General features: G+C 37.0%; 2 protein-coding genes across 3 annotated transcripts in view; both read right to left on the bottom strand.

The window, feature by feature from the left end:
* slc6a5 (solute carrier family 6 member 5) lies at positions 1-17,546 on the bottom strand. 2 transcript variants are annotated; one of them, XM_089130086.1, is made up of 16 exons: positions 16,984-17,546; positions 15,740-16,186; positions 13,910-14,060; positions 13,134-13,265; positions 12,829-13,002; positions 11,616-11,763; positions 11,401-11,533; positions 10,239-10,373; positions 10,011-10,114; positions 8,886-9,010; positions 8,612-8,724; positions 6,793-6,924; positions 6,110-6,209; positions 5,699-5,799; positions 5,377-5,544; positions 1-3,203 (listed from the first exon to the last, which is right to left on the bottom strand). In XM_089130086.1, exons 1-16 carry the CDS (start codon positions 16,984-16,986, stop codon positions 3,045-3,047), a joined length of 2,325 nt encoding a protein of 774 aa, XP_088986212.1. In that variant the 5' UTR covers positions 16,987-17,546; the 3' UTR covers positions 1-3,044. The 2 variants fall into 2 exon arrangements, with proteins under 2 accessions (XP_088986212.1, XP_088986215.1); XM_089130089.1 differs by lacking the exon at positions 16,984-17,546 and having other exon boundaries at positions 15,740-16,639.
* Positions 17,547-20,442: 2,896 nt separating this feature from the next.
* Positions 20,443-22,622, bottom strand: part of prmt3 (protein arginine methyltransferase 3) — a 65,235-nt gene continuing 63,055 nt past the window's right edge. The window contains exon 16 of the mRNA XM_039659130.2: positions 20,443-20,833. Coding sequence (XP_039515064.2) covers positions 20,724-20,833 — 110 coding nt within the window. The 3' untranslated portion in view covers positions 20,443-20,723. The remainder of the gene's footprint in view (positions 20,834-22,622) is intronic.

Genomic DNA, 22,622 nt, shown 5'->3' with positions numbered 1-22,622 from the left:
TTGAAAACATTAACATTTATTTATTGATTAAGAGGTTATACATTTTATGATAAATATGGTCTTTTATTGTATAATTGGCAAAGATACTATGATTCAAATTGCATTTCTATACATAAATACAAAATCTGAGGTAGGGCCTCAAGGATTTATGAGATTTAAAATAAATTATGCCTTTTCATATACGTTTATTTTCCTCTTTTTATACGCTTTACTTTCTTCTTTTTTTTGTCCGGCACAGAATTCAAAATCTAGATATTTTTCATATTTATACTCTACAATTCAACTCAAAGGATGCCATGATCTGTTGGAGGTACATATCTGTATCCATAGGCAGATTTCCCCCACATAAAACACACAGAAATATATGACATTACCCAAGTAATAAGAAATTTTACCTATGCTCCGATAGGTCCACAGTAAAGTGCCAAATGACACGACATACATTACAATATAGACTGACCACATAATGACTGATTGGAAGCTACTCTGTATCATAATTCTGAAATACATATAATAGTTTATTACCAGAGGACATCTATAAGGCCAAAGGTTACCTGAAGATGTCATTTAACATATTGGCACACATCAATAATGAAGGATGAGTGGCAGTATCTCAGTCTCCTAAATACACAGAATAATATATTTCATTTCTTCATATATATATATATAGGCTATTTTTATATATATGTATACGTATATGTCTTTTTCTTTTAGAATATATGTTCTTTTTAAGCTTATTTTTTTTCAGAACCCTATGAGAAGTTCTCCTTCTTTGGTTGCCTACTGCCCAGTGTCGCCCTGTAGGTAGGAAAGGTGGTAAAGAGGGACACGTTGGAGAAAAGGAGAGTAAAAGGGAAGCATACATGGACAAACAATCCACAGCAACACACACAGCACATGCAAGACTGTTACCTATCATTTTTTCCCCCCAAAGATTATGTGTTACTTGAAGGGGGGGGTTGTAACAATAGCTCTCGGACAGACGTACAGCAACACAAGGACTAACAGAAACTCCATCCAGAACCTCAAATATTACAACAATGATCACAGCAGCCGTACACAACTCGGACATTGACGTGTGCTTTGTGTGGTGTTTGTTGTGCTACATAACCTGGATCTTCAATTCGAGTAAAAAGCACTCGACTCTTACACACAAATGAAACATCTGCGATGCATTGAAGGACCAAGGACCTCAAACTGACTACCAGGCTGCATTTGACCATGTCTGGATGGTTGGATAAATATAAATCTAAACACTAAGCGCTGCATATTATTCCACACATCCACACGCACGTATAATACACAGAGAGTAAGATTAAACATGTATCAGAAAAAGCATCTCTAATATACTGAGGAGCACCTTTTTTCTTTTATAAATGCTCTATATTCAAGGTGATCTGCATATTACATGGCTTTTGAAACGCATCACTTCCAGGCAAAGTCATTATTCTCAATGTTATTACTTGCATTGCGTGGGCAGTGTGGTTCGCTTCACTTGTAGCACTAACTAAATCATATCCACACCACTAAAAAGTGTCTTTAATTTAGGCTTTTTATCGTTGTGGTGGTGGAAAGCAACAACATATTATATATATATATATTTTTTTTTTTTGCGTGATGTTTGATCAAAGTGCTTTTGTACGCAAGTTTGGTCAGGTTTTATTACTAACCAACTAAAAATCAATTGCCTAAAGCTATACTACAAGAGCATTAGCCATATTTACAGTCCAAAGCTAGAAGTGGGACACTAATAAGATGAAGGATTCGATTGGGCAATGAATATAATATAAATCTGACAGGGAACGGGATGTATAACAATGACATACGAAGCTCCCACAAACTCTAATCCAACATCTAAAAAGGTTAATAGAACGGAGTAATACCTGAGACCCTGTTTCATGAAAACGTACAGACAATCGGAGATGGAAAACGCTCAAAAAAAGGAGTGTGGTCCTCAAGCGTCTATCACAGAAATGTCCTTTTTTCTAATCTACATAAGCAATTGTTAATATAGCGTGTTAGCTATGCTATTAAAACGCTTGGCTTGCCACACATACAGTACCACCACTCCTTAGTTTTTCCTCTACCTTTCTTTTATGTACTCCATGAAAACTGTGCACTGCATCAGAAAAGAATAATAGGATTCACATAGTCTATGAACAGATCACAACACATACTCTAAATATTAGTATACATAACTGCTATAGTTGGCCGTTGAGCACTACTCTAAACAACACTAAAGGGTATTATTACAGTTTTGCATGGCTACATTTTCTTTGAAGAAAGGGATGGATCTACACTACTAGAACCTAGACTATGAGTTTGGCTTCTATAACACTGTAGAGGTATTTCTAACAGGTTAGTATATTGTAGGATTGCTTATAATTCACAGAGACTGAAATGTGCTCACTTCCCTCCATAATGTAGTATTAATACACACTATACTATGCAGTATTTTATAAATCGAGGAAGTCTGAGGCACATGGTACAGCTATAAGTGGACACAAGTCGAGAGCGATAGTATGAGGCCAGAAAAGAGTGTGTTCACTGCGCACTACTCAGCAGTTTTTCTCATACGTGTTTGCTACGTTTAAGAGATGACAAGCAAATAGACATAGAAGAAATATAAATGTTATTTTCCTCTTTTTTTCTCTTTTTTTAACATCAGCAGTCACTTCGTCATGAAAAAAAAGAATAAAAACCACTGCGTGACACACAATCAGTCAAATATTGCCTTAACAGTTGCAACTGCATCATTTATATTGCCTCTGAGAAAAAGGTTCAGCTGGGATCGGTGTATCAGAATGACCTCCACTGTCAGAATGACTGCGAATAATAATTCAGAAAACCAAATCATAGGGAGTTGTCTGTGCTTTCCACCTGAAAGACCCCTCTAAAAGTGCCAGAAGAGGGGGGGGGATATGGCTGAAAGAGAACGGTAGGGGAAAAAGGGGGAGGTTGAATGGGCTAAGAGTTTGATGTGAGTGCAGGTCTCACCCTCAGAGGCCTCGGGGAATTGGGCACTCACAGGGAAGTGAGGAGGATTATTGATATTGGGCTGATAGCTGGAAATCTTTAGGGGGAAGTTTGAGGCCAAGCGAGTTGGTGCCCAGTGGGTCGATCATGTTCTTGTAGCGTTCGCCGCGGTGTTTCATCAAGAATGGACCCCAGTCGGGTTGAGGAGAGCAAACCAACTTCAGCCGCTGCGGAAAGAGAGAAAGTCCATCAGAATCGTGTGACGGGTGCTTGGTTTGCATCCTATCTTGACTGATTGGTTTAGTTTGACCTTACCAAAAAACTACTAAATTACAGAATTTTATAAAACATTTGAAATAGTATCACTTTGATGCATTTTTTTGTTTTTAAAGCACTTTTAAAAAAAAACTTTTGCTGATAATTTACTCACCCCCACACGTCATCCAAGAAATCTTTTTTCATTCATTTTGATTCAAGATTCACTCATTTTGATGAACGAGTTCGAACAGGAGAGTCTTTTTTTTAATTATTTCAAAGGATGAACTAGCAATTTCTTTTTACGTATTATATGCCCTCATATACGCTAAACAGTTTTAGAAATAAAACTCTTTACATTCGATTATCATGAAAACAAATCTCAGAGAATGGTCGACTAGGTACCAATGTTTTATTAGACCAAAGGTTCATTTTGCGCCGGAGTTCTCCTTTACAGTTTTTTTTATTCGCTTTGGTACTATTTTCACAAGTAAGGTGTACATTTTCAAAACTCTTAGTGCTAATATCACAACAGATCATCAAAAGTGCACTTTTTTCAAACATTTCATCATGTTTTCAACTGTGTTAGTACAATTCACACAATCACAAAGTATCCTTTTCACAACACAAAATAAGTGTTTCATCTACATTATTGTTTCATTCACAGTAACTGCCTTTCATAAAGCTCTTACTATCAAACTTTTGATTTGCATCTCTTTTTGTTCAGTTTAATACTTTTGTCTATTATTTAATCCAACAGATCTTAATGGTTAATCAATTAATCATTTGGTAAACCTATAGATTTTCATTTCAGCAATATACAGTATATGGATTTTGAGAACTACAGAAATAAAATGTGTGTTTGTATGAATATTTAAATTACATGTAACCAGTAACCACACATGATGAATACTCGTTATAGCTAATTTTATTTTTTTATTTTTTCACAATTTTTTTCACAGTCTGACCACAATTGGCCACTATGTACTGTAATGTGTGCACTAAATGTTATGTTTTGTTCTTCTTTAGTTACATTTCATTATAGAAAGTATACCTATATTACAATTATATCTGAAAAATAAAAACTATAATTTGCCTAAATGATTGTAAAGGATGTCTTCATTGATCCTTCATTTGATTAGGCCTACATATATGATTGATATTTGGAAATTATAGATTATGTAAATGTTGGGTACTGTAAGTGTATTGCCTAATGTTACAGTAAAACTGTGTAATCTGTCTTTTATAGTACTGTAGCATATTCATTTCAGCACTTCTAAGGCCGATTTGAAACATGTATCTTACATTGTTTGCTGTTGGATGAACTGATTGTTAAAAGTACTAAACTGAAAGAAGATCATATTGTTGTGTTTCAGTGATTAAACCAAATGTTCTCATTACATATTACAATAATCTTGTGTTTGAAATAATTATTATGTGGACTGAAAACATGTGCAACTGACTGAAAGCATTACATCAGGTTTTGAAAGAATGACTAGCTGCGTTACAAGTGTGATCAGTTTGGATCTTTGCACTAAGAGTTTTGAAAATGTACACCTTACTTGTGAAAATAGTACCAAAGCGAATAAAAAAAACTGTAAGAGTAATTTTTTAGTGGATATTGTCTTGTCAGCACATGTGTTTTGTGTATCTGGAATGCATTTATTGACAGCCTACCCAACCCACTATGGGGTAACTATTAACTATTTTTTCAATTTTTTCTGATAAAAAATAAAGGGTGAAAACACTAAAATGGTAGTTTTTTCCCCCGCAATATTTCCGGCAGGGCAGACCCTCTAATTATTTGTTCTTAGGGTCAAAGTTAACAGAAAAAAAAACATAAATAAAAAGTACGGCAGACTATGTCAGGTTCAAACCATTTTATTGAGCTTTTGTGACTGAGTCCTCGACTATAATGACTAACGTTTTCCACTTTTGATGTCATTTCTAGCAAGAAATTATTATTGCAGTAAATTAATATTTGCTTTGCTTGTAGATCTTTAAACAGTTATGCTTCCTTCATACGCAAAGGCTACATGCAAAGACATTGCCTGATAACCTGCCTAAATTCTAGGAAGCAGCCAATTGAATGTCTAAAGTGGACACTTGAAATTAAGTTTTACCACCAAAACACCTCTCCCTTACCTCAATAAATGATCCAGGTGCGAGGTGCATCTTGATAACAAACATGATGGGAATCCATATAACAGAACAGATGACCATAAGCCAGCCGAGTACCATTGACCAGGTCGGATAAGTGTATTCCTCATAAGTCATCACCTTCCACTGGTAGAGACTAAGTGCCAAAATAAACTAGAGAGTGAGGACGAGAGAGAGAGAGGGTCAGTGGCAGTACTATCCAAAGTTATAGCACTGTTTACTGTGCGCATGCAATGTCACTGGATGTCGAGGTATCTCCAGGAATGTTCATTTAAGACTTTGTCTCATCTGTATAAGGTGGACATACTGTGAGAATGGTTGGTGTGACAAAAGCCCAGCAGATTCTCCAAAACCTGTTTGGCTGGAACCCAATCATCATCTCAATGTCCTCGCAGAACCGTTGTAGACCTGCACCACAAATAAAGGAAAGAAGGAAGGAAAAAGAAAGAAAAATAAATTAATACATTTGGACATTTATTTCACAAAACTAAATTTAGTCATTCATCTATACATACACATTTATATATCAAAAATAACAAATAACTAAAAAACAGGATTAACTGGCTTAGCAAACATTTTAGCTTGAGTCCACTCATTATTACATGCTTGTTTCTAATTTTCTTTTTTCATTACCTAAAAAGATCTGATCCCTGCTGTTTCACCAAAAATAAATGAGTGTGGCCATGAGATCTAAAGATAAATTGTAATTTAAACTTACCATAAATGTATGAGATTCCAACCAGTTCAAATATGGCAATGATGACCAGAGAGTAAGAGGCTGCATATGTGTCCACCAGCTGAAGCATGTACATTCCACTCTGTAGATCAAAACACACACATACACACAATTCAAAATACAAATAGTTATCTAATGAAACCCAATCTACAAATCACCCAATTAATTACTAAACCTTCAAATTAACTTTCATTCCTGACCATTCCATTGAACTGCTTTAGGAATTTCATTTCAGTATATATTTGCTTTATATTGATTAGTAGAGACTAGCCACTTTAATTAAAAGGGATACTCCACTTTTTTTGTAAATAGGCTCATTTTACAACTCCCCCAGAGTTAAACAGTTGAGTTTTACCGTTTTCAAAACCATTCAGATGATTTTCTTTTATTTAGAAGAATATCAGTAACCAGACAGTTTCTGGTCTCATTGACTACCATAGTAGGAAAAAATATACTATGGAAGTCAATGAGACCAGAAAATGTCTGGTTACTGACGTTCTTCTAAATATCAGAAAATCGGCTGGATGGATTAGAAAATGGTAAAACTCAACTGTTTAACTCTGAGGGAGTTGTAAAATTAGCCTGTTTCCAAAAAACGTGGATTATCCCTTTAAAGTGTGCTATAAAGGTAAAGGTTTTGCAGTTGGGAATAGTAAATGTCCTACCTCAGTGATCATGGGGAAACCCAGCACAAAAAAGGCCAAACAGCAAATCAAAGTGAACTGAGGCTTGTGTTTACGCAGGTATGCGGGGAACTCATCAGAAACTGACGTCACTATAGTTTCTATGGTGGCAAACTAGAGAGAAACCAAAGTGTGAACAACAAAAAAAAGGATTTAGTTATTGTATTTATTCATCTTTCACATTTCACATGTCTAACATCACAGATAACATGTCTCCACTTCAGTCCACTGTAGAAAATTGAAGCCAAAATATCCCTGAAATGGCAGTTGACATTGTGCCGATTGTTCTTTGGAGCTGGAGTATCAAGGTCCACACACACACACCTCAGCTCCTGAGGACTCAATCAAGGCGCATGCATGTTACGAGTTCAGTCTATAGGCGTATATGTTTCTTTACAAAGTGACATACCAACTACTGGCTATGAATAATACAGCGTTTTTAGTCGTTTTTCCGAATCTGTGTGAACGTGGATAACTTTAACAATGTTGTTGTATGAATGCAAAAACGCAAAAGAAAAATGTTTACGTTTTTAGTACATGTTGTCGTATGACTGTAATAGAGCTGCACGATTCGGGATAAATTGAGAACCACGATTCTCCCAAGATTCTGACTAAACAAAATAAACTAATTTAATAGAGGTTCTGACAAACATTAATTGCAGGAGTCAATTTAAAAATGAATGTGAATTGTAAAAAAACAAAACAAAACAGAAAAAACCCAGAAAAGTCATGAATGATTCAATAGCCCCTTTCAAACAGCTATCCCGGTAAATTACCGTAAAAAACAAAAAAAACAAAATGACTTTACCAGTAAATCGAAATATGTGCTGTTCACACAAGCAACAGAGTTCTGGCTTTTTGACAACTGTTGTTGACAAATCTCTTCATCCACACGGACGAGGAGCGCTTTAGTTTTGGTATCACTTCAATTTGAAGACATTTGTAAATGTAAACGCATCATCATTTTATATATGGTCCAGAGCGATTGCTCTTTCAAAGGCTTCTGATTGGCCCAAATCAGTATATGTGCTGCGTTCACACAGCGCATATACTGATAATTTACTGGTAATGTTACAACAAAGCTTATATTTGAAAAGATCTGTTCCTGGTAATTTACTAGTATAAAGACTGTATGTGTGAAAGGGGCTAATGACTTAATATTCATAACTGGATGAATCACCATTTTTTAATGAAAAATTACTTTCAAAAGGTGGCTTGCTCCATTTTGATTACTACCATAGACATCAGTGTTTATATGTGTGAACTATAAACCTTTATCCCAGAACATCTGTGATAATAAGAATATTTATAACATAGAAATAATGATAATGTGTGGTTGAAAAGACTGTGAAGCGGTTTTATTTATTTATGACAACTGCTTTCTATGGGTCAGCGCCAATGCAAATTTGAATGTTCCGGTGGGATTTTGTCAAAGGATTAACACATACCTGGTTAATTGTCACTTATAAATGAGATAGCGTGGGTGTTTGAATCACGATATTTTAACAATCAATAATGCAGCTCTAAAACGTACCCTAGTTAAAAACAAACAAAAACATACGTCAGCATGATAAAAACTACCAGACAGAAACCATCTTCAGAAAAACATTATTTGAAGTGCAATTGGATTTTTTAGTTTGGCTTGTGTCCCATTCAGGGTTAATAACCTATACTGCAACCAGCCACTGGGGGGGATACAAATATTTTGGCTTCATTTTTTAGGACGTGTGTGGCACACTTAACTATCACATAACAAACTGATGAAAAAACTGTAAATCATAAGATTTATTTTTGCCATTACCATAGTATCCAGACCAAGTGTGAGCAACATGAGGAAGAAGATGATGGCCCAGAAAGGTGACAAGGGCAGCCTAGTCAGAGCCTCTGGATACACCACAAACGCAATACCTGGACCTACAAAAAAAGCATATTTACAAACCAGAAGCCTTTTAGATCTGATAATAGTGCAAACAGCATGATGGGCTTCATATATTTCCACAAACACGAGCACCAAAACTCTGATCACAGTTAATTAAAGTGTACCAAGCACAAACACATGCACTCATACTATGTACCTTCATCTGCCACGCTCTCGATGGGGACTTTGAGCTCATGAGCCATGAAGCCAATAACTGAGAAAATGACAAAACCAGCAAATATACTGGTGGCACTGTTTGTACACGTCACAATGAGAGTATCCCTACAAAACAAGAGACAGAGCACCTTATGTCATTTTATATCCTAAATAATATTATTGAATGCCTATTGAATGTCTACAATCCCTTGCACAGTCAGTTTTGCAATATTCTTTTTACATGAATGTGAAACAATAATAGTGATCCTCTTTTTGTTGGTTAAAGAGACTTATTTGTGTACATTCGATAATTCAGAAAGTACACGCTTGTTTATACTGTACATCAGATTGGTCTCAACAAAACTTAATCAATGTACACTAGTGTTAAAATGTCTGGGATCAGTAAGGCTGCATTTATTTGATCAGACAAGTGAAATATTATTAAAATAAGTGTTTTTGGTTTCACTTTATCACTCTTAGAAGAAATGGTTCTATTTAGAACCAGAAATGGTTCCATCCCCCGCTTCATATATGGAACTCTATATAGAACCATTTTTTTTGGCAAAAGGTTCTATTGACCAAGTATAGAACCCCAGAGTTCTATATAGAACCCAGAGGAACCCTTTTTTAATAGTGTATAGAACCTTTTAGGGGTTCCAAATACGTAGCGCTGATAGAACCTTTTAAGGTTCTATATAGAACCTTTTCTTCTAAGAGTGTAGGGTATACTGAGTAATATTAATTAACTACATGTACAAACTTACTATAAGGTTAGGGTTAAGATGAGGGTTTGGTTTAGAGTTAATTGCATGTAATTATGCATAATTTATACTACTAAACAGTAACTGTAACAATGACATTGTAAAATAAAGTGTTACCGTGTTCTCTATTAATATATTTTCAAATGTCATTTATTCCTTTGATCAAAGCTGAATTTTCAGCATCATTACTCCAGTTTTCAGTGTCACATGATCCTTCAGAAGTCATTCTAATATGAAGAAACATTTATTACCTGCCAATTTGATCAATTAAATGCATCCTTGCTGAATAAAAACATTGATTTCTTTTTTTTCCCCTTTTATTTCTGACCTCAAACTTATGAACTGTAACTGACAGTGCTAGTTACCTGTAACAGTTGTTATGGAACTTATTGTAGGATGACAGGGTTATGAGGCCTCCCCATGCTGCAGACAGAGAGAAGAAGATCTGGGTAGCAGCATCCTTCCACACCTAGAGTTAAAGAGAGAAAGAAACGCAGACAGGTGGAAGAAGAAAAATAAGACTGAATCTAGAGGAGCGTCCATCAAAAAGAAAACATTTGACTTTAGTGAATAAAAAATATTCTTTCTATTACCTTGGAATCATTGAGTTTTTCCCATTTGGGTGTTATGAAGTAAAGGATCCCAGAACCGGCCCCTGGCAGAGTGACCCCTCGGATCAGCAGGATGACCAACACCACGTAAGGGAACGTGGCAGTGAAATACACCACCTGAAAAACAAGAAAAATAGTGAATAACAATGTTTTAAATCAAAGAGATTACAAGCCAGTAGTTTAAAGATCAATTTATTGATTTGCTCCTAAAGCTATTGCCAATGTTTTGCCTTAAAAAATAAAACAAATATGAACCCGTCTAATATTTCTTATGGCAAATTAAAAAAAAAAAAACACACACACATTTAAGAATTGGGGTTATTTTTATATTACTCACAGTTTTGGTAATCTCTAAAATGAACTGTCTGATGATTGTATATTACTGTACAAAGCCTTAATTTCTCGTTTTTTAAGAGAGAGATTCTCCAAGAAAGAGATTCTGCAAATAAATATCATACATTACAAAAACTGACTTGTCTTGACCCCCCAAATCCATCAATTAAACACACAAATGGCTACTGAAACTTTAATAATATTAAACACTTTATACCATTCAAAGATCTAGGGTCAGTAAGATTTCTTTTTTTAGCAAGGATGCATTAAATTAATCAAAAGAGACAGAAACGACTCTAAAAAAGTATATTTTTAACTCTCTATTCATCAAAGAACCCTAACAAATGACCACGTCTCCACAACAATATTTAGCAGCACAACTGTTTTCAACATTGATCATCATTATAATTAATGTTTCTTGAGCAGCAAATCATCAAGTCTTCATGTAACACTGAAGACGAGTAATGATGGTGAAAATCCAGCCTTAACCATAACAGCAATACATTACATTTTTAAATATAGGCTACTGTACATAAAAAGGAAAACAGTTATTTACACTGTTATAAAATGTTTCACTGTAACTCAGCCTTGGTGAGCATAAAGGAATTCTACCAAAAATATGGTGTGTATTCATTTCTGAAAACTCAGTGTTAGCTGATTTCTTTAAAGAAGATGAGTGACTATTTACTGTAACTTGCCACAAATGAACTGGGCTTTGCATTGGACCAGAATGAGGCCTGCAGGCTTCTCTTTTATCATACTTCCTGTAAATGAGAAATAAGGAGAGAAAATAGTCAACCTGCTTTCTTACCTTCCCGGAGGACTTGATTCCCTTAGCCAAAGAGGCATAAACAATAAACCAAGCCAGTAAAAGGCAAGCAGCCAAAGGCCAACGGATGTCACCTGGGTATTCAATACCCTTAGAAATATGCAACACGTTATACCTATCAAGAAAGCAGAAAGATTTAATCTACAAAACATTAAACACCTTAAAACACAGAAAGATAGATCGAAAATCACACTTACTTGAAATACTCCTCACTAGGGCTGACATAGGTTTTATTGTCCATCGTCACATTTAACAGTTTACTTAAATTCCCGACAGCATTTGCAGATAAACAGAAAGTAGTGTTCTTGACTGATGTGATGTTTCTGTCCCTTAGTATACAGGTGTCTGGCCAGAAGAAACAATGAAAGAACTTGGAATGAACGTGATTTTTCCCCCCCAGTTTTCATCATAATTCACTTCCTAGTAATCAATAATCAAATCCAAGAAATCAATCATAGCCATTTCACACACATCCACACAATAGACCTTATTCACAGCAGCGCCATCTTTGTTTTTAAAAGGAATAAAAGCGAGGCTGTGAGGGTTAGACACACATCTCTTCAGTGGGTTCGAGTGTTTTTGAATTGCTCTACTGACGAAACACTGCAAAAATACATTTCTAAGTAGAAAATATGAGCTGCGGAAAATTACAAGTGATCTAAGCGCTTTATACAGTCTCATTTTCATTCAAACCTGGCATGGCGCTGCTCTGAATAAGGTCTATACAGTCTTTGATATTACTTTGGCGTTACTCAGACCAGCCACGAGGTGGCAGTGCATCTCACTGCGGCACTGCACCAACTCTTACAGTAAATTTGTCAAGCAAGCAGATTTTCTGCTGAATTCACCAAAAGAACGACATTGAGAAAAGCGTTTTAAAACGATTTGCAACGTAAAATGCTAACAAATTCTATCAAGTAGGCCTACACAATAAAGCCCCAGAGTTTTCATTCTAATCTAATTGTTAAACATTCATTATGATAAACCACACACAAAACATGTTCACTAATCGCACAATGTGGAAAAACAATAATCCTAAATAAAATAAAAATGCAAAATCCATTTGAATTGCAAGATGGTAAATCAGTTTTGGTAGCAGACAAAATAAACATCTGTCAAGTCATCAAATAAGAACTTTTGTTGAAATGAAACAGGACAGTTGCGTTTGGGGTATAAAGGGAGAAACTGAGTAATTGAGAGGTATATAGGCTACTTAATTCCTGAAATACAGGTTGCGCATTGCGCATTTTAGTTAGAAAAAAGAAGGGGGGAGGTGGTGGTGGGGGACTCAGAGAGAGAGAGAGAGAGAGAGAGAGAGAGAGAGAGAGAGAGAGAGAGAGAGAGAGAGAGAGAGAGAGAGAGAGAGAGAGAGAGAGAGAGAGAGAGAGAGAGAGGGAGGCTCATCCTTACCCAAAAGCAGCATGTCTTTGTCTTTGCACTCGATGGTGTTCCAGTCATTTTTACAGGTGGCCCATGGCAGTGTCTCCTTCAACGAAGCGAACAGGTAGTACAATGTCCAGCACATAATAATATTATAGTATATGGCTATCAAGACAGATATTATCAACATGGCAATCCCGCAACCTATAATAACAAAATGAAACCAGATAATAGAAATTACACTTAAAGCACTGGAAAGTCGATTTGACTGGAAACACTAAACAGTGCTCAACAACATATCTGAGGATCGGTTCGTAAAAGTAACGTCAGTTTACCTTGTAGAGCTGGAATCGCTTTCCACACCGACACCGGGCCTTGGCTGGCGAACTGACCCAACGAAACCTCCAACAAAAATATAGGGATGCCGGCCAGGCCTAACATGATTAGGTAAGGTATCAAAAACGCACCTAAAGGAAGAGAGAACAGCTGCTATTGGACGAAATTCAGGACTCAATGATACAAGTGAACAAAGTTTAGTAGCCTATACCCTTCATTTTTACAATTGAGTTTTAATTTATTGGTAATTAAAATAAACACATAATATAGGCTTAAATAATATAGCTTTGCCAATTTAGGCTATTGAAATAGGATGGTTAAATATAAAACATAATAAAACATACAACAATAAATAGCCTATACACTTTTCAATTGTATAATAAAAGCACTAAAGATGCTGTGTTGTTTCAACTCTCGGTTGGGTAAAATATTGACAAATCCAACTGTTGGTTTTAAAAAAATGTAGGCTAATAAAAAAAATTAAACCAAGGAGGGTTTCTCCAACCCAACAACTCAGCATTTTTAGAGTAAAATTTTTGCCTTATAATTCGTTCTCTAATGCAATCCGTAATCATAAAATGAATTTTTAACGTTATAACAGATTTTATTTTGTATTTTTGTATTGCTTCTAACGAAAGTATAGCCTACATGTATATAGGCTATTACAACGCGTGGCCATTCCGGACAATCAAAAGACAAGTTTTCGATAAAATAGAAAAGAAAAAAAAAATGTTCAGTTTAGTTCTTGCGCGCTGTACTTTAATTATTTTCTCACCTCCACCATTCTGGAAAGCAAGATATGGGAATCTCCACACATTTCCCAACCCCACGGCATATCCCACCATGGACAGAATAAAATCCATTTTGTTGGTCCAGTTCCCCCGGGCTTTATTCTCATCTCCACCCGCATCATCATCATCATCCTCCTCCTGGAAGAACAGTCCACTAAGTGTTTAGCATGATCGGCAGAGGGTTATAATAGATATTCGATTATTAACGATCATGACAATTATCAGTTTATGGGTCAATAAAATTATAGATGTATTAACATTTCATCACTTGAAAAAAACAACAACTTTTTGTCGCGTTTCAGTGACCATGGCCGCCCTTGGCTCTGATGAAAACCCCCAATGGGAATTGTCCCATAAGCAGATTCTTATGTAACACATTATCCTGCAACACAACCAGCCATCAGAAACCAATCTCTGGGGAAGACAAACCTCACAGTTCGCAGAGTAATACGTGCAGACAGAGCTCAGCAGCTTCATTTACAACCAAAAAGCAAATGTTTGACTCTTTTGTTTCAGTGGCAATGCAGCAGTCTCCTAATACAGCATTTAATCATGTATTCGGATCCTTGACACATCCTCTTACTCGACCTGTTTGGTGTAATTATAGTGCTGTCAGAAATAATCACTATCAATACTTAAATCTTTCCAGATTGGAAGAAGATTTCGTTTCGCTGTCCACTTTTGAGAACAGAACAATGCCCTTCTGTCCAAAACCCTCATGATTTGTTCTAATACGAGAACCGGATATCAAAAAAAAAGTCATAGAATACGAAACCAAACTAATAGGCCTGTTGTATAGGCTATGTTTCAAACGTGTTCATAACGGTAAAATATTAACGTGCTATCGGAATTATCGTAAATACGACTTTCATAGTTAAAAATTGGACATGAACGCCCTCTTAGTTGGCTACTACTGAAGCTCGGGGATCTTTTTGATACCCAAGTTCCCGAGTTGGTATAGCTGTGACTGATTTTCTTTAATAGTTTTTCAGTGTGCAGTTTATCAGCATAATGCCGATTTACAAATATGAATAATCATTTGAAGCGTATTGTTCAGCGAAAATAGCCTGTATTTGACCGATTTTCCAGAATCAGCAGTAAGATGACTATCTAGACAGCGAAGTAAATGTTTATATTTTGTCAGCGAAATACGCTGAATATCATTTTCGCTTTAGTACGATTTCCCCAAAAACAGCAAGAATATAAACTCGGTGTCCATGACCATGATTCCTGACCTTTCCAAAAACAAAACACCTGATTACGACAAGCTCGTAATCACTACATTGGAAGTATATCCGATAGCATGGGTAGCATTAGCACAGCACATACCTGTCGCCAAATAGATGCCAGCGAATAGATTTGCGGCAAAGAGGTAACCATAGCAACAATAAGCTACCCCCAAAAAACTCACTTACTAGCTACAAAGTGTTTAAATGCCACAATAAAACACTATAGGCTATCTTTTTTAAGCTTACCGTGCTTGCAGTGGTTGGCACTAAATTACCCTTCGGTTGAGTGAGAGACAAACCTTAATCATTTTTTTTTTAAATCAAAGCTGTTATTTATTTTTTTTTTATGTTTAAATCCCAGCAGAGTGAGTTATACAAAGTTTTCGCAAACATTTCAAATGTTAAACTGTATATAAACGGACAAAGCAGCCACTTGATTGTAGCGGTTCCTTTCGCTCAACAACGAAAAACAATCAACATCACAGCTTTTTCCTTTGCTCGAGACTCTCCCCCATTTGAAAGCTTTGCGCTCAGGGGTGATTGGCTGATTCTACCCTATTGAAACGCTCATTTGTAAGCACTTACCCCGGTCACCGTGCCAGGCAGAACAGATGTATTGCCATCTGTACCCAGTATGATGGTGGTCTGGCTCATGGAGGTCCAGTCACCGGTGCTGTTCTTATGCTCCGCCGCGATCCTTACAGCACTTTGATTGTTAGTCATGAAGTCCGACGTGGCTTTACCGGTCGAACCATCCATTTTACCAACGGAATCCTTGCGCACGTCGGAATTAACGGGAGCAAACGGCGGTCCAGGTGCAGCGTTCTTAAACGTCCCGTATGCTTTACTGGCTTCCATTTCGCACGGTTTATTTTCCGAGGGACAAAAAGTTTTTCGTTCGTTTGCAGGCGGCGGTTGGGGCACCGGATTGCCGTTTTCAGGTTTGGCATTAGTTCCAACCGCTCCCCCCGACGGCTGGGGAGGAATACTGTTTGACGGCTGTCTCAACATTTCCATGTGATCGGAAAAATCCTGCAACGTTAAATACACATTAGAAAGAAACTGAATAAATGCTATTTCACACCTTCAATGAGCCAACATTTTACCTTTGAGAAAAAAAACATTCACGCTTTCATGTTGTAACTTCTGCAACGTTTGTTTTTGCTAGATCGTTTCTGGACATGTCTGCTCCACTTCTTTGATTTTCAGCTCACGGACAGTCGCTGTTTGCTTCTTGCTTTTACCATTAGAGAAAGGTTCTTTAATTTTACGCCTCATTTACCTCCTGTCATTCAAGCCCGGCGCATCCCCTGGTTTTATGGGCAATAGTCAAGCTGCCGGGCTCGGCCGAGGCTTTCCCCCCTGCGGCAGGCACCAGTCCCGGTGCAAGTGTGCAGTACAAACCCGGGCGCAAACATGGAACATTACACCAGCAATTACATTGCACCATAGGAGAACACTCTCATAAAACCGTAAAAAAGAATAATAATAAAAAAAAACCTAAATATAGGCTGGCATAAAAAAATTCTGGTTAAAAACTTATTAAAAACGTATTAATTCGGCTGTCATTCTATGAGTAATAGGTTATTAAGGGTTTTAAACTTTTATTAATTCTTAATGCAACAACATAATATTTCCTAATAACATACATAAGTAATATTTCCGTTGAAACGGTGTAAAAAGCCTGCATTAAAGTTTCAGCACCGTGGACAGCGACTCTTCATTAATTAGCGCATTTACAAATAACACTTTTTAGTTCCCAAAACTACTACAAATAATTTGCAACTGTTAACACAGAAAGCGTAAAGTAATGAATGTGCTGTACTCACCATTTGTGCAGAGTCAACAAATGTGGGTTAATAGCAGAAAACAGCTGGAAAGACGGCAGGCAGACTGAGTTTGTGCAAAGTGCACAGCTTTCTATATCTCCGTGGGAAAGATCGGGTTTGCGTCAGTGCATGGTAAAGTACCCTTCGCATGACATTTTCTTGATAACAGGGCTTTGATAAATCATTGGCCTTCAATTCTGATTTTTAAAGGGGCAACAAGCGAAGACGTGAGCTCGTGACACACACAAGGCAGCGCGAGACTACGTTTGGGGACGGACTGGCTCGTGACTGATTAATAAACTTGTCCCTCAGGACTATGTAAAGATGTTCATCTGACGCATGGAGAAGATTCTGCAGACGCAGGCATCGTGGGGACCGCATAGCTGACCGAGTCCTATAACCTACGTACATAAAGATAAATGTAATGACTTTTCATCATGCAATATTATTAAAAATAGATAACAGGCCCATTCTTATATTTTCTAATTACATCCTATCGCAGGTTATCTACAAGCAATGCACAGATCTGCATCATGGCTGGCATTTGTTTATTTAGATAAGGCCATGGAAAAATTATTTTTGAACGAAATAGCATACATTTTCCCTGAATGAACACTCAAACAGTTGACTTTACACTATTATGAAACACCATTTTATATATATATATATATATATATATAAAACTTCTCTTGCATATTTTCAATGTATTTGAGCAATGTTATATTTCACGGTTCTTATTTACACGTCAAACAAACCCCCACGTATGCTTATGCGTCATTGGCACACATATTGCTCAAGTGTGAAAAGTGGGCGAGGTTTTCAGAGGAGTGGGGGTACTACTCGTTTGTTAAACTTTTACGCAAGACAGAGGAGTAATTTTCTATTTTTAGCTTCGATGTTGAGCATCCAAGCATCATACCCGCCCCGGAGTGCAGTTTTTTAAATAGAGAAGCACTGAATGGAACATAGCATCTTTATGAAATTATTTTTATTATTATTGGGAAGAAAATGCATGAATAACGAACACGCATTGGGCTACAATAAATAGACCTAGCTAATATAGTTTTTGTGCATTCAAGTAGATTCAAATTTGAATACACTGAGCTGTTAAAGATTATGCATTTTGATTAGAGGTATTATAAAGTGGCTAAGTAGATAATAAAGTAGTAATATAATAACGCTGTGAGTTGTTATTGAGTCTTCGGGCCGCTCAGTTCCTCAGTCCTGATATCACTCTCTACATGCAGGCTTCTGCAGTGACCATCATAAATCTGCGGCCGCCTGTGATAAGCCTCTATACGGCTGGATTAGCTCTTCGCTCTGGGTTTAATTGCTTTGTCAACAAAGAATAATTGTAATTGATTTTTGCTTCTGTTTCTGTGTCACCTTTATACGTTCTCTTTAAACTAAAGTAGGGTAAAGAAAAACAAGGTGCGTCTGAAATAGCTAACAGGACTATGGGATCTTTCAAATTCTCAGGCAATTTAGTCCAGTTTCAAATTAGTAACTGTTTTGTGTTTAATAACTAATTTTGTTTTTGGTATTCGGCTATTTCCCCTGACTTGTTAAGCTTTTTTTACGCCATAAAATGACAGCGAATGCATGGGGTCTGATAAGGAATAAATTATGTCGAAACAAAGTAGGCCTACTTCTCCACTTTCTTTCACTCTGTAATTAATGATATAACTTAAAATAAGATTATGCATCAGGCGATAGTCATTTGTCGTCTTGGTATGTTGTTAAAACAACTCAAAACCGTAGGCTACCCGTAAGGGCCTTAAACGAAATCAAATAAGTGCTGCTTTAAATTTTAAATTGCATAAATTTCTGCTTTTGCAATGGACTTAAAAAAAAAAAAATGCAACGCAAGCGTAGCCTATCAATAGCAACTTGTTCCATATTGGCACGATGGGTTTTCTTTTTCAGACCTGGGACAGTCTTGCACACTCACTGCGGCGTGCACGCGCACGTAAAGGGTTCAAGAACACAAGTGTGAATTTTGGAGCACAGCCATCGACCCATGGGAGTGAAATGGTAGTGCCGGACAATAATAAATCATACCTGTCGCAAAAGGGTTTGTGACTTCTACAAACGGCATTTTTGGGGTTTCAAAACCCGCCTTGCTCTCCAAAATGAGCAAGTCATGCCAAACATAGATTACCGGACATGATGTCAATTTGTCTATATTACCAGAATTTTCCACTCAGTGAAGTTTATTCAACCAACGGAGGGATTTAATACATTAACAACAAACAGAACAAGCTTTTGTTTTTCTTCCGGGACCCCCGACTATATGTAGTTTTTTAAGATTATTCAGCCTTCACGTGCTATCGGAATTATGCTAAATTTGCTGCCTAGGAATTTGGCCATGAACGCCCTCCCAAGTCGTATATACACGCCTTCTGGGAAACTCGGAGATAGCCTAATTTTGATACCCGTTTCCGAGTTGGGTTTGACTTTCAACATTTTTTTTCTTTAACAGCTCTTTTCATTAAAGTAGTGCAGATTCACAAATATTAGTGTGTTTCCTACACAATGAAAATAGCCTGATTGATTAAAATTCTAGAATTGCTAAAAAACTGACTGACTATAGCGCACAAAGAATGGGATGCCAAATATTTTGGCTTTAATAAAATTACCCCAATAAATAGGCAAGAATAAACCTGGTGTCCTTCATGGTACCTGTTCTTTTGACAATAAAGTATTTGATGAGCTTGTAAGTGGGAAGTAGGACATTTCCAATGTGAAGGAAGCATTGAAGCTCCCCCTAGGGGAAAGGGCTTGGTTATTACAAGGCTCCCTGAAAACTTGATTTTGATTGGTCAACCGTGGCATTCAGAGGTGAGACATGCCTTTTTCCTAATGACAATAGAGTGATGCAGGAATGATGTCAGAAGCCAGAAGTCTAACTCTCTGCTGGTTCCTTCTGAGATTTTCCTATGGGGTTTTCAATTTATGAGTTAAATTAAGCCTGTGGTAAACATTGACGATACACTCACTCACACCTCAATCTGTCTTCTCTAGTTACTTATTAAAAACGTGTTTTTAAAAATGAACAAAACTTCTTCAAAATACGTTTTCACGTCAAAGTATAGTCAAGTTATGTTAACTACAGGCTTCATTTTTATATACAAAACCCCCATTATAAAACCCAATAGGAAAATCTCGAAGGAACCAGCGGCGAATTCGGCTTCCTGCACCACTCTATGACAACACTATAAAAGCAACCAATCTCCAACAACATCGGCCTGCTTCAAGCATCTGCTATTTTTACGTGAATGCTAGGTCTTTCAGTTTTTAGACATACGTACAAATGACTTCACTGTGGTTTGCTGAAATAATCCATCAATACTGCGTTTCCATCGTAGTAAAAAGGACTCCTGGAAACTAAGAGAAACTTTATGGTAAACATTGAACAATCCTTATAAAAGGACATAAAAATTGACCACTTAGATCCCATTGTAGCTTATACTTATTTATTAACTCTAAACTTGAACAAACAGGAAATGCTTTTCTTTCATTGCTTTATATCAAATGCCCGAGTTTCATTGAAGGCCCAAGTTGTTGACTCAAATGTCCCTGTTTTTTTGTCACAGAGAAAACAACTTGGGAAAAATGACAACTTAAGCTATATATCGAACCCATAAATGAGTGACGTTTGGTAGAAAAACAATTAAAAAAAAACGTTTTAATTGAATGTTTGTTATTAAAAAATGCCTTGCTCAAAGTGTGCGTTTTCTTCACTGGACGCTGTAGGTTTGCTTCCGGCCGGCGACTTCAAGTGTGATCAGCAGCGCTCTGGGATCCTTTCGGTTCTTATGCACTGTGATTTGACCTGGAAGTTCGTCTCCTGCACAGAAAGAGTAGAAAAACAGGATTTGACAAGAATCAATCTTCATGGTGACATGCCTTCACACCAGTTTAAAGGGATAGTTCACTTTGAAATTAATTTTTGATATGTTTTAGCTTACCTCAAGGGCATCCAAGATGTAGCTGTCTTTGTTTCCACAGTAGTTTCAATTTTGATATTTTTAGGTCAAACCGTTCTTGTCTGTCAGTCATATAATGGAGGTCTATGGTCACCACCTCAAAGAGCATGCACAGAGAAGTCCAAATTAAACATGATTTAATGACTCATAACTGTAGATGGCCTAAGACACGAAACGAGTGGTTTGTGTGAGAAAACGAACAGTATTTATATAGTTTTTACCTCTTGTTAAAACATCCACAAAGCACCGGCGCCCTCAGATCACTTGGATGTGGCTGTGATTACAAGAGGTAAAAACGATATAAATACTGTTCGTTTTCTCACACAAATCGCTCGTTTCGTGTCTTAGGCCATCAATGTGTACTTACATTTACAAGTCATTAAATCATGTTTAATTTGGACTTCTCTGTGCATGCTCTTTGAGGTGGTGACCATAGACCTCCATTATATGACTGATAGACACGAACTAAAATATCAAAATTGAAAATAGTGCGGAAACAAAGACACCTACATCTCGGATGCCCTTGAGGTAAGATAAAACATACCAAAAATTAATTTCAAAGTGAACTATCCCTTGAAACTGCGAAATATTTGAGCGTTCCTAGAACGCATTAACATGCAAGAGGAAATGTTGAGCTCAGACTAACTAACACTTTCCTGTCAAAACTCTGTGGTGTGTAATGCCGAACGTGGGAATACCTACTGCCTCTCATTGAACACAATTGCAACTAGCTGAGAAAAGAAAGAGGTGATTAAAAGAAGCCGAGAGAGAATCAGGAGGATGATGTGCCGTTTGGCTCCAGATGGCAGAGAAAGCTGCTTGACTACAGTACGACTGCAGTAAGAGAACAGGCTTTATCGGGACGGCCTGAAGACAAGGACGATGATTACACCAGATAATCACTTTGATTAACTTCACGTTTCACTGCCAGACGTAAATGAATGTTTACCCATTTGGCAAACAAGCCCTCCACTCCCAAACATTTTTTTTTCTTTGCTGCAGGTTACATGAAATAAAAAAAAATGCTGACTGCAGCGGTTTGAAACGAGAGGATGGGGAGAAGTCAGATGTGACCGTCACAGTGCGCTGCAACTGTCACACTGCTTTTGTTGCATGTTTTACTGTCAAATGATCCCATTAGAAGAGCCTTAAAAAAAAAAAATCACAAAAGTAAATGTTATTTGCTGTAAGCAAACAAAACTGCACTCATGCACTCGTCATATGGTTTGTTCAAAAAGCTGAAGCCTACATTTCATTTGTAAAATAAATGATCTGAAAAGAACTCGTTTAATTAAAATCAACTGTGCAGTGAAAGACTTGACAGATCACATATTGCCTTACCAAAAGTAAAAAGCACGCACGGCGGGTTTTCTCTTGACCAGTATGAGCGCAAATGATAGAAAGATCTATTAAACCTCAGTGCCCTGCAGAAAATGGAAAAGTGTGATCAAACTGGTGCGTGTCTGCGCTTTATAACAAACACTATCCCAGTTGCTACCAATGGGCTTTGATACACAGAGGTCTGTTCGAGAGAACACAGAGAGTGAAATTACTTGACCCTGCAATTCCCGGAAAAATCTCAGAGTAAAGCGGTTTGGGATGTAGTTACTGCGAGATTGTGTTTGGAGACTACAGAGGCGAGGGAAAAGA

This window comes from Pimephales promelas, chromosome 1 (genome assembly GCF_988280905.1).
Source record: "Pimephales promelas chromosome 1, fPimPro1.hap1.1, whole genome shotgun sequence".
Classification (NCBI taxonomy): Eukaryota; Metazoa; Chordata; class Actinopteri; order Cypriniformes; family Leuciscidae; genus Pimephales; species Pimephales promelas.
The sequence above is the reverse complement of the archived record's forward strand: the minus strand, read 5'-3'. Positions and strand labels throughout refer to the sequence as shown.